Source organism: Aplidium turbinatum, chromosome 12 (genome assembly GCF_918807975.1).
Source record: "Aplidium turbinatum chromosome 12, kaAplTurb1.1, whole genome shotgun sequence".
NCBI lineage: Eukaryota > Metazoa > Chordata > Ascidiacea > Aplousobranchia > Polyclinidae > Aplidium > Aplidium turbinatum.
The window spans coordinates 4,781,915-4,801,228 of record NC_137483.1 but is presented as its reverse complement, the minus strand read 5'-3'; the positions used below and the strand labels follow the sequence as shown (position 1 = coordinate 4,801,228).

General features: G+C 39.5%; 2 protein-coding genes and 1 pseudogene across 2 annotated transcripts; all 3 read right to left on the bottom strand.

Annotated features, from left to right (window-relative positions):
- Window positions 1-656: 656 nt before the first annotated feature.
- On the bottom strand, window positions 657-1,697 carry LOC145781324 (uncharacterized). The gene is made up of 2 exons (XM_082593100.1): window positions 1,484-1,697; window positions 657-1,384 (listed from the first exon to the last, which is right to left on the bottom strand). The coding sequence occupies exons 1-2, from the start codon at window positions 1,695-1,697 to the stop codon at window positions 657-659; spliced, it is 942 nt and encodes a 313-aa protein (XP_082449226.1).
- Window positions 1,698-4,491: 2,794 nt separating this feature from the next.
- Window positions 4,492-5,799, bottom strand: LOC145781322 (uncharacterized protein F54H12.2-like). The gene has a single exon (XM_082593098.1). It carries the CDS (start codon window positions 5,797-5,799, stop codon window positions 4,492-4,494), a length of 1,308 nt encoding a protein of 435 aa, XP_082449224.1.
- Window positions 5,800-8,449: 2,650 nt separating this feature from the next.
- LOC145781321 (uncharacterized) lies at window positions 8,450-13,301 on the bottom strand (annotated as a pseudogene).
- Between the last annotated feature and the right edge of the window lie 6,013 nt (window positions 13,302-19,314).

Sequence of the window (19,314 nt, the reverse complement as noted above, 5' to 3'; positions counted from 1 at the left end):
GTGCGGCCCGCCACAGCTCTCCTTAGTGCCAAAGTGGCCCGCATGCAAAAAAGGTTGGTGACCCCTGGCGTAGAGCAAATGGAACCAAGGCATGCATATTTGAAATTGCATGCAGTGCTTAGTAGTCTTAAAAGTATGTCTCAACCCTTTTATGTAATAACCCAAAGTAATAACCTGCAATAGGACAATATTGTGAGCACATTTTTCTGCCGATTTGAGAAGGTGGTTAATTCGTAGTGACAAAATGTCGTGCGGCTAGATTGGGAGCACAATTTTCTGCCGATTTGAGCGGGTAATAACGGTTGATTTGAACCAGGAAGAGACAAAGTGTAGTTCGGCTAGATTGTGAGCACATTTTTCTACCGATTTGAGCGGGCGGTTGATTTGAACCAGGAAGTGACAAAGTGTAGTTCGGCTAGATTGTGAGTACATTTTTCTGCCGATTTTTCTGCCAATGACCCGCTCATTTAAGGAGGATGAAACTCTACCTCAATCACCAATCGATTTGTTTAGTGATAAATTTTGGAGTGTTGATTAATCGTGTCAATAAATATTATACCGTCGTTGTTGTGTTCTGTATTCTCGAAATATACCACACACAAATTGTCAACAGTTTGTTTTATTGCACTGCACAAGCGAAGAAATTGTAAGCGAAGTTACACAGCAATTAAATCCTTTTTATTGATCCAAGTGTTGAATTCAGGTGGATAACCCAACCATTTCACTTGTACTTGTTTATTCCTTCCTCGTTTTCGTTCTCCGACAATAGCTTCAATTAGATACTCATCATCATTCTTTATGACTTTTTGAAGTTCTTGAGGGTAAAAACGACTTTGGAGTTCTTCGTTGTTGTAGTCTTTTAGTGTGTAAAGAGTAGGATTTCCAATCAAGCGTTTCGAAACGTTAAAAATTTCTTCAGTAAAGTTAGGCATATAACCTTTCTCAAACAGTTGCTTCACCTTGCTGATGCGAACCTTATCTCCAACCTGAAATTTGGAACCTTTATGGGGTCGTTGCTTTCCATATAGAACTTGCCAAACTTCTTCTTGATTGTGTTCATTAACCGAGGCTGGAGTCCGTTTAATTGAGCGATGATAACTGTGATTGTAGCTCCACAATAAATCATTCAGAATATTAATGTAGGTTAGAGTGTTTTTCGCGGTGAAGTATCGCCACATCTTTGTTTTTAACGTTCTGTTGAATCTTTCTACAATGCTAGCTTTAGTCTCATTTCTTGTTGTGAAAAAATGTATGTTGTTCTCTTTTAGAAAAGCTTGAAATAGACGATTGGTGAATTCTTTCCCTTCATCGGTTTGTAGACTATCGCATTTTCGATCTTGGATGATGTGAGAGAAAGCTTCTACTAGGCTCTTTCCAGTTTTATCTTTCAAAGGAACAGCAAAGGCTTATTTTGAAAGCACATCAATACATGTCAACAAATATTTATAATCTTTGTTGTATTTTTTCAGCTTTGACAAATCACACAGGTCTGCTTGAAACTGTTGGTTGATGCTTCCAACAATCACTTGCCTTCTCGTGAATTTTCTTTTGATTGGTTTATGTAATGTGTAGGCGTCTTGTCCCATTAACCATTCTTTCACTTTCTTTATAGGCTTTTTTGAACTTTTTTGCAAAGCACTGACTCCACCAAAACTCCCAGGGTTACGGGGGTTGTAGTAAATTTCCTTTAAAGACATGTTTTAATATGGTGACCAAACGAGTTGTTTCAATTTCTGTTCAGTATTTTTTCTCCTTGATCGTCTAGGTGTTGTTTTAGGTTTGGTTTGCTTTTGTACTCGTCCCAGAGAGCTGCTTGGTACAGAAGGGTGCAATTAGTCCCACCGTTCTTTATTTCCAACTAGCGTTTGTGGGGTGTTGATCTGTTTTAAAGCGTTTCCAAATTCTCTCCAACCTATCGGTTCAAAATTTTTTCTTTTTCTTAATACATCATTGATTAAATCCAGTACATTTGAACCAGAGAGTAATTTATCCTTTATTTTCACCTCGCCCAACTCATTCCAGCTTATGGTGTCAGAGCTTTTCATTAATTGAAGAAGATCTTGAGCTGATTTTCGTTTTGAATTTGGGACGCTATCCAATATTCTCAGCTCAATTGGTGGAGTGGTTGTATGGTTTGATTTTGGTAGTTCTTCTTCAACTCGAATCCGGATTGGTTGATTTCTCTTTTCTTGGTAGGTTAAGTAACGTTGCGAAACTTGCTGATATAATTTCGCTTTTTCATCGTCCGGTGAATCACTGCTTAAGATGGTATTCATTTCCTCGTCTAAATTTGAAAGCATTTTTGAGGTGGGGTTGGAGGCAGGGTTGTTCAAAACTCGGGGATCAACCAAAACCATCTTTTTTGCATGCATCATCACTTCCTTGTGAAAAGACTTGTTATAGCAGGAATGACAGCCCCAATGAGTGGTGCAGCCGTGGCCGAGTGGTTAGCGCGTTGGGCTCGCAGTCGAGAGCCTGCATGTTCGACTCCAGCCACCCGCACTTGCTGTTGTTTCTCTGGGCAAGAAACTTAACGATAATTGCCTATACCTAGTGATCGATTTCGAGTAATGGGTAGTACCAAATTTAAGTCATAAGTAGAGTAGACAACCGGAAACAGACATTGCCGTCGGCTGCAGCGTGGGTCAGGTGTATGTCGGAAGGCGTACACCGATGCATAGCGCTCAAGTCCGCTTTCCCGCAATGCAGGATAAAGATAAACAAACAAACAAACAAACAATTAAACTTCCGAGAAAACCACCGTTTTGTAAAATTTTCCTTTTTTTTGGAAAGTGCTGTGCGTTTGCTTGCAAGAGTTCTCAAGTTCTTTCTATGACGAAAGAGTTTTTGCTTCTGGTTTGGTGTGAGAGTCACGTTCCCTTTTAAAATTTTGAGAGCGCACTCACAGAAAGTATTTACCAAGTCTTTGTCCGCGCTTTTGATGATTGCCTTCCGTAAACTGGGTTTCGCTTTTGTAAGAACGTGAAACGTTCTAGCGTGACGTCTAACCCTCGCTGACATCATGAGAAAATGAATCGAAAAGTGTTCACTCTGCTCTTTTTATCACTTTGGAACATAAACAGTTTGTTGCTCCCCAGAAAAAATAGACGTTCTTAATCGTAAATTATCCGGTGTGCCTTGCTTGAGGTCAACAAGTAAATATCCGTGTGGTGGAGCTGTTGCATCACAAAACGCTTCAACCATGAATTTCGACTTTGAAGGGTACATTTGGCTTGCTAAATGTCGAATCTGTGTGACATCGCGTGGGTTTTTGAAAAGAACCAAGTAATGAGCATTTAAGCTCACAGTCCTATGACCCTTTCCTTTATGAAATAAGTTTTGCACAATGTGGATCACGCTTAAATTTTTATGGTGAGACTTCTTAGTAAAAATTTCAGAAATCGCTTCATCGTGGTTTCCCATCAAATCATCAATGATGAGCAGTGTTCTTTTAGAAGTATCAAGTCCGGACAGATCTGGAAGCCCCTCAACAAACTCCACATTCTTTATAGTTTCGTATAATGGTTGCCATTCTGAAAAGCACCATATCACTCTGTCTGGGGGAGGGTTGACTAAATGAGATGATTCTTTAATAAATTTGCTTGTAAAGAAGGATTTTCCAGACCCACTTGGACCTGCTATTAAGCAACTGAACGGGTGCTTCCAGCGCGAATCCATTACTATAACTGTCAAAATTTTTCATAACAACACAATATAAATCACATTCGAAAGACTTTTATTTTGCGCTCAATATCTTGTCTACAAATAGGACACGTTGTTAAAGCAAAACCACAAGACGTACAACAGCATAAATGAGCACATGGTAAAAAGAACGTATCAACATGAGCAGTCAGACAGACACTACACTCTCCTCTGTCATGAACTTCTTCAATGTCTTCTCTCGGACTCTGTGCTCTGAAATCCGAAAGTCCCGTGGTTTTCTGTTGTGGTATGACTTGTCCTCTCATCAAAACCTCCCCAGCCGAAGTGTCCATGTGAATCAAATTCATGATTCTTCGTGTTAGATTAGAGATGTGTGGGTTTCGAATCCGCAATCGCTCTATAGAAGGAGTTTGAGAAACCACTTGGTAAACATATTCAGGGCCTTTACAGCATAGTATGTACTCGCATAAAGGAAAGTGCCTTGCATGCTCCTCCCAAGGGTTATCAGTCACAAGCCAATTCTTCAATCTCCACTGCAATACCAACATTTTGTACGATCGCGATCTCCAGTGTAATATAAACCAGCTTCTGCGAGGGAGAGACAAGAAGGGCTAACGCCATGACTGAACCAAGCTCTTCCACCTCTATAAAATGTTTGCAAGCGATCTCCTACATGGCGCATAGACGGATAGCCGGGTTCTTGACATGCAAATACCTCTCGATTGTCGGTTTCACCAGTGCTCGTCATGATTTTATTTTTCTATACAGTTACTGCCTTTTATAGACTACCACCACTTTTTTTCTTTCATTTTATTTTTCAACACTTTATCAAGCGGAATAATCAAACATCACATTTCGATTTTTATCAACCTCCAACACATTATCAAACTCAGCATATACAATAACATTGATAGAATGGGCAAGGGCGTCAGCGAACTTAACATCCAAACGAAGTGTGCCGTGCCTCACAAGATCAAAGTGACCACCATCACTCAAATCTGGGCTTAAATCAAAAACAAATAGAGAATAACCCTTGGCATAATCGGTGTAGTCAATACAATTGCCCAAATCTTTAAAAAAAGATCCTGTTCCAGTGAAAAGGGTGCTGTACGAACGAACATACTGTGGTGGGTCAGAGAATTTTGGAGTTAGAGGCTTTGAAGGAATCTGTTCTCCATTCAAATACAACGATAAAAAATTGATATTGAAATGTTCAAAATGAAATGGGTTTTGATCGTAAGCACCATTATAATCCGTATTTTTAACAAACCCAATCACAACACGTTTCGGCATCTGACCCATGAAAACATTCTCATGCGTTGAACTCATATCTCCACGTGGAATACTAAACGTTTTAGTAACAACACAACGAATAGGATATTTGGCATTTGAAACTTGCAATGCTTTTGTATGTCCTGTGATGACAGCTGGGCTTAAATTCACTTGTCGAATAAAGAGAGATACTTCTTTTATGACAGTTTTAAACTCGGCATCAGCAGCTGCCATCAAATTGAAAGCATGTTTAGAACGAATGAGACGCAATTTCATATTAACACCACTCAGTAAATATCGGTTTTGAAAGAAAACGTCCAAATGAAGTTTTCCCAGCATTCCGACTTGACGGCTAGTGGCAGTCAAGCCTTTTCTTTTTGTGAAACCGGTATTGTGCTGATCAAGATCTGACATGTGTGATGGGGTATCTTTACTCCACATTGATGAGGAGAGTTGAGAGTCTTTGGCAGCTGGTCCAAAGCTGAGTAATGTCTCGAGATAAGATCTATAGGGATAAGTGTTGTCTGAAGCTGTAATGAGTTTATCATTGAGATAAAGATCCACTTGAGAAAACATTGAATGCATCCAATAATTTGTACCAGCCACAGCCGCCTGTGCGGCTATATTCGTCCCATCTCCTTTAACGATTTGCGCTTTCACAAAAAGCATGGAATTGGACAAATCAAAATAAGTGTTTCCAGAGGAATTCACGTTAAATTCAATAGAACCGCGTTCAGATATGTTGTTTAATGGTTGAAATTCTATCCATTTTCCATCTTCAACGCTTGTTTGCGTCAGATTCACACTGAAAAGATTCAACTCTGACTTCAAACACTCACAAGACAACGGATGAACTAACGCCATTTAAGAAAATATATCTCTTGCTTTCCTCTTTGCTTTCTTTGATTTGAATGTCTTTGAGGGTCGCTTGCGCTTTTTATTTGTGTGATTCATCATGGAGTGAAGAAGGCTAGAGCCAGCTTCTCTACTTCTTTTCACCACTGCCTGCTTTGCGTTTTTTCCTTCTAAAACATCTCCTAGAAACTCTGAGCCGGAACGGATTGCTTGATGGGCAATGGCTTTTCCTGTCTTTTTGAGGAAGGGCATCACCATTTTTGCAGCTGAAGAGAATATATTTGCAAGACCATGACCTCGTTGAAATTTGGCTCCATGAAACACCGGGAGACCGTTTCCCGCTTGATCAATAAAATATTTTTCATAAGATACTGGATCAGACTGATGCATCATGTTGTTTTCTGAGATGAACAATCACGACAACACGTCCTGGAAGGAATGGCATCTTTTCTCCAGTGTCTGTTCTTAAATCCAATTCTATGATATCAAAACTTTTGTGTTGTAATGGGTAGTACTGCGCTTTTTCATATTGTTTTGATGCACATTCTCCCCATTTTCGATCAAGTGGAATCACACGCAGAAGCGGGGCATAAACACCTCCAACCATGCTTGGTTTAAGCAAATCACAATAAACATACATTGAATATAAACCCGACTTGAGGTTCACAGGGTTTTCGAGTGTGTGGTTCCCAGGTAAGAGAAAATTTCCAGCGATACCAAGTATTGTGCACAAGCGCGGAGAGAAACGGATGGTGGTTCGTTCCATGATTTCAATTGTAAGTTTTCTTGTTAAATTATTATAATAATAAGCTTGAAATACGTGACCTGGTTGCACGCAAAGAGCATCAATATCATCATGCAAAACTCCTCTGTCAATTGTTGACCGATAAATTTGCTGGCTTAACGCATTCAAAATCGAAACAAGCTGTTTAGGATCATAGTGTCCATCAGGGAGAGCGGGGTGAAACTGTTCACCCATGCAATTTATCACCATAGTGCAGGATTTTGCAGAGATGTTGTTGAAGTTGATTGGGAAGTGGATTTCTGATAAACCCATCTCCCATCCCCCTTCCAGTCGCACTTGATGGGGAAGCTTCACTTTGAAGTTTGCGAGTGTGTTGTCTGGAAATTCATTCATGGACGCATTCGAAGGGAGAGTAATATACATTTTCACTTGATGACTGGATTCGGTAACAAATAACCTAAGCAAGAGCTGAGCAGGGAAATCCAAAGATCTTTTTGTTCAACATTAGTCGAGAGATTATAAATGCTTGCTATGATGACAGCATACACAATGATAACTTGTAAATGAACACAATTTCGTTGCGTGGAACTTTTTTTCCAAACAAACCCCAAGATCTCTCAGAGGATGGACGTTCACTCTCTTCAGGATTCATTTTCCTTCTGAAATATAAATAGCCTGGCATTTGCTTATAAAACACGATTGAACCGTGAAGTGATAAACTTTTTTGCCAGTTCATCGTTCTTTGATAAATCATCAGAGTAGATTTTCAAGATCTCTTTCAACTTATACCCTCTTGCAGATAGCATACCGAACAGCAAAACGTGATGTCCGCAAGATGTCGCCATTAAACCTTGCACTGTCTGTTCATTAAACTCGGTTGAGATTGCGTTTATTCGGAGGAAGAGATAGATTTCTCGATACATTGGATGGAGTCCTAAAGGATCAAAATAAGTCGCTTTGTGGTTTTCATCAATGAAAATCCCTACCCAATGTGAGCCAGGTTGATCGGACCTGTCAAGATTGATAACACAGAAGCTAGGGTTTTTAAAGTCAACTTCAATCAATTGATCCCTCGCGAAAACTCTTTTAAAGACTGTCCTTGCATATGGATCGGTCTGTAAAACATTTGCCAGTTGCTGAGTATCCATGATTCATTTATGATACTAATTCAAAAAAACACAACAACATTTCTCTTTATGTAGCACTTAAACGTGCTACAGCAAAAGTTGTTGACATCGCCAGGACTTTCAATGTGAAGCATGAAATTGGATTCAATCCTCACTTAAGACGAGCTTCATTATCTGTTCGCGTTGGAAGAAAAGCGTTTCATCCTGAACAACTATGCAAAGTCGCGAAAAAGCTAATTGTGAAACAACCGTTTTTTGCTTTCCCCTCCACCAAAAATATCTTACAAATTTTATACTGGAGCAAAGAAGAATATTTAAATTATTGTCCTCATAGCGAGCATATCCAGCGTGTGAAAGAGGAGCTCCTACCTCAACAAATTGATTTGAATTTTAACAGTGGGAAAGTTTACGCGCCAGCTGCCTATCTCTCTTATATTATCGACGGTAAAGTGAATGTGAAGGTTTATCATGAAGCGTATCCCTTGCCAACTCCAGAAGACCAACACCAACTACAAGAAATTTTTAAATATTTAAAAGTCCTAAAGGATCAATCACCAAGTGCTTTTCGACCTCAAAAACGAATCAAGTTAGATTCTATTCTGTGATTGTTTTGTACAATTTGTCAATAAAGTATGATTGAAACTGCACTGTCTTGTTTCTTTTGTCAGTCAGCACATAAGTTTTATTAGAAAACAAGATTTCCAGTAAAAAAAACACAGCAAAAAAACTTAAAACACAGTAAAAAAAAAAAAGTCGTAAAGCACGTACACAAAGAAACATACACAGATTATATAGATAACGGTAAAGTAGTGACATCATCAGAACAAACGACACGTTTCGCATAAAAATATGCCAATCCTTTTTTAGTTTGATGATACGTGTAAATTTTGTTGTCTCTGATACGAAAGGAAACATTAACCCCTTGGCCACTTTCATGTGAACTCAATACATTTAGATAGGAATTTTTGTCAAATTTGTTTTTTGTAGTACTCAAACCTTTAGAGACTTGCTTGTCCACAGCACCAAAGCAATAATATGTTTTAGAACACAATCCCACAAAACCTGTACCGGCCCATTCTTCCTTAAACAAACCAGGAGTACGCGTATCAAATTTTTGTTGGGCAATACAACATTCCTGGGGAACAAATTCACTGCCATTACACTTCATTGAAAAGAAATCTGCTCATGTACAGGACAGGCAATAGATGGAAACCAAAGATGATAACAACTAAAAAACTCAAAACGCTTTTCGGGCTTCACGACTTGTTCCAATGATGAAGCAGATAAAGCAAAATACAACGAGTCAGTGTCCATTTCGAGACACTGAAAATCACTCCGATCAACAAATTTATCTAAGAAGTCGTAATAAAACTCTAGCATTCTGAGTTTGGCATAACCGTAGACAAAAAATCCAATTTGGAGGGGGAGGTCAAACTTGATGGATTTTTTAAAACTTTCTACTTCAAACAGATTTTCATGGACAGGGTTCAAATGATGAAAAAAGGGTTTATTAATTTCTTTTGCCACTGTGTCACTATCAAAAAACTTAATTTTCTTATGTTTTTGTTTGTTGGTGATTGTTTTACCATAAGCCGAGTTTCCCCACAATTTAAATGTATCAGCCAAGATTTTCTTGTCAGGATTAGAATCACCTCTTCGCCTTGCATCGGATACCTGGTCTGCAAATTTTTGAAAGCATTTGTTTGGTTGGAATTGAATGACTTCGTAGATTTTTTTAACAACAAGGCCGTGTTCTAAATACCATTTTACCAAGGGTGTGATCAACAAAATTTTCGAACCAAAATAACTTGAAATGAGCATGCGTCTTGGCTTGGATAAAATTTGATTTTTTTCTGCAAACTCCTGCATGTATTCGCCTATGTCTTCTCTAGAAACTTCAACGTTTTTAAAAATAGGGCAAAATTCAGAAAAATGTTTTTTTAGATTGTCAGGAGTCTCAATATCACATAAAACAAGACCGAATAATGTCCCATCTAAAATGGAAGAAAGAAATGTGTCCTGAGTCATATTGTACATCGGTTTAAGCACATTCAGAGTTTTCAAAAATTGTTTCACACTGCACACTTTTTTTTGCACAAGCCACTCACATTCATACATTTGCACCACACGATAACCTAGATCCTGCAAATATTTACAATTTTTTTCTGTATTTTCCCTGAGTTGTTCCATCGAAAGTCCATTACAAGAGTTTGTGTCCTTCATTAACCCTGTAGAACGATCGATGTTAAGCCGACACGAGTGTCCATGCCAAAAGCATCCCTGGAATTGGTACATGGTTTGAGATTCTTTACAGAATCCATCCACAAAGAGTTTTCCAACTTTGATTTCCCCACCATTAAAATCATGCTGAATATAGCAACCTTCTTGAAAAGAAACAAATTCCAACCATTCCATGGCAAGGTAGCCGTACTTGTGAGAACAAATGGGTTTAAAATTCTCAGCCTCCTTATAGCGGATGAATCGACCTGTAGGAGCTGGTTGAGCTATCGATCCCAAGTAAAGCGCGTTTGCATCCAGACCAAGAACACTTTAGCATAATTTAGCATTGTCACCGAATTCATGCTCTCGAAGTCGCGTGACACCTTTCTCGTGGTGGCGATGAAAAATAATAGAAGGACCACCAACAATATTACTCTTTAACAGTTCATGGATATCTTTGTTCTTTTCATCTATTAATGAAAAATTGACACCACGCTCGAGAGTAGAAAATAGATACTTTAGAGTTAACCCAGGAACAGAAAGTCCATCTTTAAAGAGATCTAAAGATTTTGATTTATAAAATTGAAAGCACTTTTCAATGGCAATTAAAAACGGAACAACATCTAAATTATTATAATACACTAAAAAATCTTTCATAGTTTTCATTCTTTTTTCTTTCCAAGTTTTTTGACATAGTGAATAGTCTTCATCCGATATGTTACAACCTTTCAGGTGACTGTAAAAACATTCGTGCTCTGGAAGAAACGTTTGATTTAACTGTGACAAGTCTGTTAACCACTCGTAAAGAAAAAAAAAAATTGGTTTTCTCCACTCCATAAGCTTTAATAAATTTGTCATAAGAAAATCCAGGCGCAATATAATTCATTATGTCAAGAAATTTAAAATTTTCCGTTTTAATACACATGTAATTATTGTTTCGCTTCACGACAAACTCAATGTCTTTCTGGATCTGGCTAAAAAATTCTCTCTTCACCAAATTCAAATCGTAGCGACCACCATTGAACCCAATAACTGGCATTTCTTTCAAGTACAAGCGAAAACGTGCTGTTAATTTTTTGAAAGGTTTGTTTTTTGGGTCTTTTTCATCTGTTGAGCATCGATTTTCAAGTTCTTGAAACACATAACTAAATTTATCGACAAGAATCTGATATGCAGCAGCTGAAATTTCACCTAAATAGTCTAACTTTTTTTCTCACAAGATCGTTCACATCACCTTCATCCACAAAACACACAGGATTTTCAAACCCACGTACATTACTGCACACACTCACAGAACAAGCTTTATGTTCCGCTTCCCAATGAATCGTGTCAGAATTGTTTGGTAATTGATCTTTTGAAAAAAGGCACTCGAAATCATACGTAGCCCTATAGGGGAAATAACGTTGATTTTTAGGAACAATTATATTAACATCCTCCAAACGTTCAAAAATGGTTTTAGGAATGTTGTACACCCCACCTACAAATTTGTTTTTGACATTCTCGTCGCATGTTTTCGTATGTCTGTTAAATGTGAACCTCTGGGCCCAAATTTTTTGACACTTTGGACACACAAATGTTTTGGAGTACAGGGATAAATTGCAAATATAACTAAAATGGTTATCATACAAGTTTAAATACATAGTTTCAGAAAAGCGATTGGCACTTCGTTGAACTAAAGAAGCAACAATTTGTTCTTTTTTTTCTAACTTGTATACGGAAATATTGATTTGAAATAATTTTTCGATTTTATCTAAATCAAATAATGACACACCTGAAAATTGAATCGGATCAACATTAAATTTCGAGCAATAAACATGAAACTTTTCCTTTGCTACTTTTTCTAAGTTATGAGGTATAGAACCAGCTTGCAAGGCCAAGCAACGAAACAGACACAAGTGATCAGTATAATCCCGGCCAGTCTGTTCACTTTTTATAAGTGCATTTAAACCAAAATTGTTTAAAATAAAATCAGGTAATGCTAGCGAATGACCAATGGGATGATTTGGTAACTTGTTAACATAAAAGCAAACATTTGTGACATTAACAACAGTCCAGCTTGAATCAGGGCGTTGAAGTCGTGCAAATTCCCAAATATCTTGATGTATAACGTTTTTTAGAAAATCATCGAAATCATGCGAGTTTGAAATTAAAGGAGAAATTTGTAGAACACGGTCCGCTCCGTGCGATGGGTGAAAAAACCTCAGATCGCCATGAACACGGTGACGTAAAATAAACCCGAAACTATAATTAATTTTAAAAGCAGAATTTTGTGATTGAAATATGACACGTCGGAATTCGTCTCTTCGTGACAGCAAATCATTATTGTTTAATGCAAAATTAAACCGATCTTGCACTCTTTGGTGTGTGATGTGTTTGGCATGGATGCTTCCTGAATGTCGCCTCAAAAACTGTCTGCAATACAAACCCTCTTGAAAATGTTTGACAAAAAAATTAACAACTAGACCAAGTGAAGCATAGTGTTAAACAGATTAAAATTTAACAACAACTCACTGAATATCCTGTTCTGCAGGGGGTTGTTCAGCACCATTTCGATTATCCAAAATCTGCGACCATTGTATATCTCTAAAAAAAAATTTGACTATAATTCTGACCAACATGTTGCTATTTTGTTAAAAAAATCATCACACAAATCAGTGATAGAAAAGTTGTTTGAATGTCTACTAAAAATTATTATTATTGTTCAACACAATCAGACCATATAAAACAGAAAATGCTTGAAAGCTTCTATTAAAAAAACATTTGAAATGCTATTCAACCGATATGTTGCTATTGTTTCAAGACCATCACCATGTAAAAGATAATATGTTAACATTCAACTTACCCCCATAAATCAGGGTTTTTCAAGTCTTGTTCGACTTCGTGTTGTGCTTCCCAATTAATGTCTCTACAAAGGAAAGTAAAGTTTCAAAAAAAATCCCTGTTTTGTAATCATTTTAACTAACTCCAAACTAAACAGTTTAGAAATAATTTTGCTTTGAATTTGTTCATTTTGTAACACTTTTAATTTACATTCTCAATTTTAAATGAGATCTTATTGCAGAATTCTTACCCCCATAAGTTTGGATTCATCAATTCCTCAATTTCATTCTCTCTGGGGACCTTTTCCCTTTCATTGTTATTGCCTTCGACCACTCTGAAATTGTAATCAGTCAGACAACTAAAATTAAACAATTACTTGATTCCCTTCAACCACTCTGAAATTGTAATCAGTCAAACAACTAAAATTAAACAATTTCATAATTACGTGAACAATCAAACTCACTTGTGAAACCTCCGCTCATGTCGATTTCTTGACACCCCTTGCGAAAACGTCCTTGCACAAAACCTACAAGCATAACGAATGCTTCTATGTTTTCGCATATGCAATCATCTCCCAGTCTTTGACTTGAATTGGGCATGGCATATTTCACAATTATACATTTTGCTATGTTTTTTTCTTATCAACCTGAAAAAATATTCAGTTCATAATCGAAATAGTAGACATAACTTCCTGCTAGTTCAAACAGAACTTTTCATAACTCGACTGGCTCCTCAAGCATAAACCTCATAAACTTTGGTGCGAACTCTGATTAGCCTGCAGTTAAAGCTATTGAGGATAACAATGTGACGTCATGAGCAAGTATTTCTTTCGTGTTTATATACAAATATCAGAGTAAAAAAAAGGTAGAGTGATGTCATGCGATCAACAAATGATAAATCCAGAAAAATGTACTCACAATATTGTCCCAAAAAAAAAATCCGTTCACAATGCGCAGGAAGTTCAAAATGAGCTGAACCCAGAAAAATATGCTCACAATCTAGCCGAACTACACTTTGTTACTTCCTGGTTCAAATCAACCGTTATTACCCGCTCAAATCGGCAGAAAATTGTGCTCCCAATCTAGCCGCACGACATTTTGTCACTACAAATTAACCACCTTCTCAAATCGGCAGAAAAATGTGCTCACAATATTGTCCTATTGCAGGTTATTACTTTGGGTTATTACATAAAAGGGTTGAGACATACTTTTAAGACTACTGTGCTTCCACTTTTACAAAGCTAGATTACCACTTGTATTACCACATTTGTCCTCAGATTACCACATTTTTTACTATGATTTTTTATCCGATCTTAACCGTATTTCGACTTACTTTTACATTAACACAGTGACTATTTTACCCACTTGTTGCCATAGTTACTATCAGGTGTTGTCAGAGTTAGGATTAAAGTTAGTAAGGGTTAAGGTAAGACTTAGGAATAAGGTTAGGGCTTTGATCTTTACCCAGAACTAAAATTTTTTCTAAAATGCAAGTTTTTGTTTTCAACAGCTTTAAACTTTTTTCAAATTACGACAGAATTCCTTATCCGGCAACGCTATTATTTGGTTATATTTACACTATATAGTGTAAAATAAGGCCCAAAACAACTACCGTACTCAGTTTATTAACAGAACGTCCAAATTAAGAAAGCAACTAGTACTAGTAGCTAAGCCAGGAATTTTGAAAGGGGGGGTTTTGACGGCCGCCGGCCTCTTCGCCAAAGGCGACACCCAGCGGCGGGGGATCTTTGGGGCCTCCCCAGAAAATTTTGAAAAGTTACTTTAAATTTGGTGCATTCTGAGAGCATTTTCAACAAAAGTGTGGGTATAAATATTCCTGTAAAATGGTGCTGTCTGGTGGCATAGCAAAAGAATAAGATCATGTTTTCTTAGTAATTTTTCGGTAATAAAGCTAATTCTCTATGTTTTCTTGTTGCTAATTCCTGGCTGAGATATTTGAATGTTTATCATTCGAAAAACTCGCTCTTTTAATGCAGTTTCGTTTAAAATTAGGCAAACTTTGTTTTAGAGACGTAGAGAGTAGAGACTGAAAGCATCATTCTCAATATCGTGACGTCACACGCGTGCCAAAGGGGGGTTGTAACCCCCCCCTGGCTACGCCACTGCAAAGTACTGTACTTGACACCGCAGCTAGAATCTGAAAGACATATTGACTATGAATATGATCACATGGTCACCCTACCTTCAAAGTCAAAAGTCAGGACGCATTCCAAAATCAAAACCGAAAACAGCGGAACATGCTAATCACATGCTATTATAAGTAGTTTTTTGCATATCTGTTCGATTTTAGGGGACAACAGTTAAAATGCTCTTATTTATTGATAATATTTTATGTCAAATTTTCAAAATTTATAATTTCCACATTTTGGCAACATTTCCACACAAAATTTCCATATTACCACATTTTTACCACACATTTTTCATTACCACATTTTTACCACAAGCATGATGAAAATTCCACAATTGTGGTAATTACCACAAAAGTGGAAGCGCTGATTGCATGCAAAGCAAAAGTCACGATCTCGAGACAGGGTTGCCAGATTGGTCTTTTTAGGGCCAAATTTCAGAAATTCAGGGTTTTTAAAAAGTGCTTGGCTGGACTATTTCAGTTTGGACGCTTGGTCTTTTTTAGTTTTCCGATTGGCATTTGTTTGGCATTTTTTCTTTTGGTCTTCATAGTTTAAGTCCTTGCGGTTTTCTACTGTAGATAGTATGACATACTTGAGACCTAAGCACAGTAGTTTAAAAGATCATGAAGAAAACGGGTCGGGTGTATGCTGAAGGCCATACACGTACCGCTGCATAGCGCTTCAAGTCCGCTTTCCTGCAATGCATGATAAAGATATAAAGTTAAGACATTGGATTCATGGTGCCTTCCAAACCTCATTTTTTGCAAAACAGCTCAAACAATTATCAATAGGTTTGTTTTGTTTTTCATATGTTTACCCTGCATTGCGGGAAAGCGGACTTGAGCGCTATGCATCGGTGTACGCCTTCCGACGTACACCTGACCCACGCTGCAGCCGACGGCAATGTCTGTTTCCGGTTGTCTACTCTACTTATGACTTAAATTTGGTACTACCCATTACTCGAAATCGATCACTGGGTAGAGGCAATTATCGTAAAGTTTCTTGCCCAGAGAAACAACAGCAAGTGCGGGTGGCTTGAGTCGAACATGCAGGCTCTCGACTGCGAGCCCAACGCGCTAACCACTCGGCCATTGCTGCCGACTTGGTTAGCGCGTCACTTCTGGAACGAAGAAACTTCAAGATCAACAGCGGCGCTGGTTCGACTCTCGGGGTGTGCGCTTGAGCAACGCACGTTAAGGACTGCTCTCCATTCAGCGGCATCCAATGGATGGAATAATTCACCAGCAACAAGGCTTCAACAATCGGAAACTTCACTCTGTCAATCTCGGTGACCGAGCCTGCGTCAGTGATTCAAAGCCTCTACATGCGAAACTGCCAGGATTAAGCTCTGCAAGAAGCTTTCCCAGTCTGAGGATAAAGATTCAATCAATCAATCAGCAAAGTCAGGCTCAGATTGCAAGAAAAGCTATAAAACGTAAAGCAAATTTGAAAAATTTTCCTGGGGGAGGCATGCCCCCAGACCCCCCTACACTGGCTATGACCCTCTTTCCATTGCATGCCTACGAAAATCAACCAGGATACGCCACTGGTTGACAGCATATCCTGCATTGGCACGAGCAGCATTGGAATTGATCGTTCTATTTCCGACTACCTACCTGTGTGAAAAGGCGTTCTCCACCATGCTCCAAATCAAAACAATTGGCCGGAGCCGCCTTCAACACGGGTTGCTCCACGATATGAGAGTGGCTTTGACCAACATAAAGCCTCGAATAGAAAAATTGGTTATACATAAGTGTTCCCGACAATTTTCACCAAATCAAACGTCATATAAAAACCGTTCAAGTCTACTGAATATTACGTCATGGAAATTCCTAAAGCATGTGCCAAAATTGCACCAGCGTTCATAAGACTTGTGTCAAACTTGTTTGGACTTGTTTGGGCCTGTTTAAACAGGAAATATTACATCAGCTTTAAACACCTGTTGGAATGACTTCATAATTGTCTTTCATTTATTGCGTCACAGTTACTTTCTACGTGAATTTGAGATATTGATATCTATTCTGGTCATTCGTAAAATGATTGTTTGAAAGTTGGCCGCACATTTAACTGTTGGCTTAGTGCTTGCTAGCTGGACAAAAGTTCCGTCTTTTATCCAAGTAATCTGTTGTGTAGTGACAGTTTAAGTGGTGTAGGCGTTGCACCCCCTCGTTTTCGGTAGCCTCGGGCTAATTTTACAGGAATACACTGTTTGAAAAGAAGTTCAAGTGTGTGTTTCTTCGGTCATTATATACAGACGAACGGATTAGGGAACTTTATGTTAAAATTTTCCCAAGAAGAGATTATGGTTTACCGCTGTGACCAATAAGCAACAACAGAAATCACATTGATACATGTGTAACTAGTTACCCAGCTGGGTAACTTAAGTATGCTTAAGTTTGTCCATATTCTTTCACTATTTTCGGATTTTCCTATTTCTTTTATCACCAATGACGACAGTAGTTGTGAAGAATAAACAAGATGATCAATTTGTACATCGCTTTCCTTTCAATAGTGCAGGACAAAGTTTAATGGCGACGCCGAAATTTTAACATGCTTTTTGATCGCTTACGGTATATTGTTTTGAAGTTTTTTTGTAGCCTAACAAACTGTGCTGTTGTTTCAAGAGAGTTGATTCACTGATTCACTGGGGGGGAAGAACAAGCACCTTCTCGTGGTCCCTCCCGTCAGTACCATATCTTTGAGAAAAGATATGCGAAACGAAGCTTGTCACACTCGAGCAAACCAGGCCCAGGTTCAGCCCAGGGTGGATAGGGAAACGCCCTTCTCAGGGCGCGGCAGCTCCTCTGTCGAAAAGTACCGACGACCCACCGTACTGCAGCTGAACACCGAGGGCATTACTGCCAGCAAGCTCAGCATCATCGAGTATCTGGCCACAAAACATCAGGCCCTCGTTATTCTCCTCCAGGAGACCCACTGCACATCTGTGGATAAGTTGGTATTACCCAACTTCACACTCGCAGGCGCAACCATCAGCAGGAAACACGGCCTCGCCACGTTTGTCCATGAGCAACTGAGCTGGACGCCAATAGACCAGTCCAGTGCCCAATCGGAGATAGAGTGGTTATGCATCGACATATCAGGCTATCACATCATCAATGTCTATAAGCCACCACCCTCACGCTTAACACCAACAGCCATCCCAGTGTTCCCCCAACCCAGCCTCTATGCTGGCGATTTTAATTGCCACCACGTCGACTGGGGCTACAACACCACCAACACCGACGGAGAAAGCCTGGCCTCATGGTCAGCCAATAACAACCTCACCCTACTGCACGATCCCAAGGATGCAGCGAGCTTCTTCTCCGGACGCTGGAACACTGGTACAAACCCCGATCTGGCTTTCGCAAGTGATGACCCCGATAATTGCCAACCGGACAGACGTGTGCTAGAGAAGTTCCCCAGGTCCCAACATCGACCCTCGATTATCACGGCTCCAACGCTCATAATGCCTGTCCCGAGCAAGCCTGTTAATCGATGGAACTTCAGAATGGCTAACTGGGAGTACTACAGCCTCCTCACCAATGAAGCCACACAGTATCTCCCATCCCCTCACACCAACAACGTGGAAGAAGCCTACCAGGACTTTTGTGATGCAATAACATCAGCGGCAAAACAATCCATCTCCCGCGGCCGACGAAAGACCTACATACCGTGCTGGGACAAGGAGTGCGAAAGCCTCTACTCCGACTTCCTCCACGCCCCTCAGGGCAATGACACCAACAGCTCAGCCACAGCTCTGCTGGCAAGGCTGGACTCAAAGAGGAAGGAGCGCTGGACAGAAGCCGTTGAATCAATCGACTTCACGCACTCCAGCCGCATAGCATGGAGTACACTGAACAACCTAACTGGCAGATCACGTGCCTCTCGTCAACAATGTCCCGTTTCAGCAAATTCCATCGCCTCACAACTTGTGGAGAACGGGAAATACAAATCGAGAGACCGTGAATCCGATAGATCCGTCTTGCAAGAAATGACGGACCTCTGGAGGGTAACAACCCCAGACGGGGACAACATCTCGGGTGAGTTCACCCCGGAAGAATTTTCCGCCGCCCTCCAGCGCATAAAGCCAGGTAAAGCCCCGGGCCCTGACCACCTATGCCCGGAGTTGATACTCCATGCTGCTGCCTCCTTAAAGTCCTGGTTAAAAGACTTCCTTTCCTGCTGTTTGCGCCACCTGAGAATTCCCAGAATCTGGAGAAGAGCCCTTGTGGTTGCAGTCCCTAAGCCGAAGAAGCCCCCAGGGGACCCGAAGAGTTACCGTCCAATCTCACTGCTCTGCATCCCCTTCAAGATCCTCGAGAGACTCATCTACGCCCGTGTCGAACCAATAATAGATCCGCAGCTCCCCCGTGAACAAGCTGGTTTCCGACACGGACGATCAACCGTAGATCAGGTCACACTTATGACCCAAGACATTGAGGACAGCTTCTCAGCTAAGAAGA

What these genes read in the sequence shown, in the direction of transcription:
- LOC145781324 (XM_082593100.1), bottom strand. Translation starts at nt 1,697, where the DNA reads ATGTCTTTAAAGGAAATTTACTACAACCCCCGTAACCCTGGGAGTTTT. An exon ending in ACAGTTTCAAGCAGACCTGT is followed by an intron (nt 1,385 to 1,483) that starts GTGATTTGTCAA and finishes TTCCTTTGAAAG; the next exon opens with ATAAAACTGGAAAGAGCCTA.
- LOC145781322 (XM_082593098.1), bottom strand. Translation starts at nt 5,799, where the DNA reads ATGGCGTTAGTTCATCCGTTGTCTTGTGAGTGTTTGAAGTCAGAGTTG.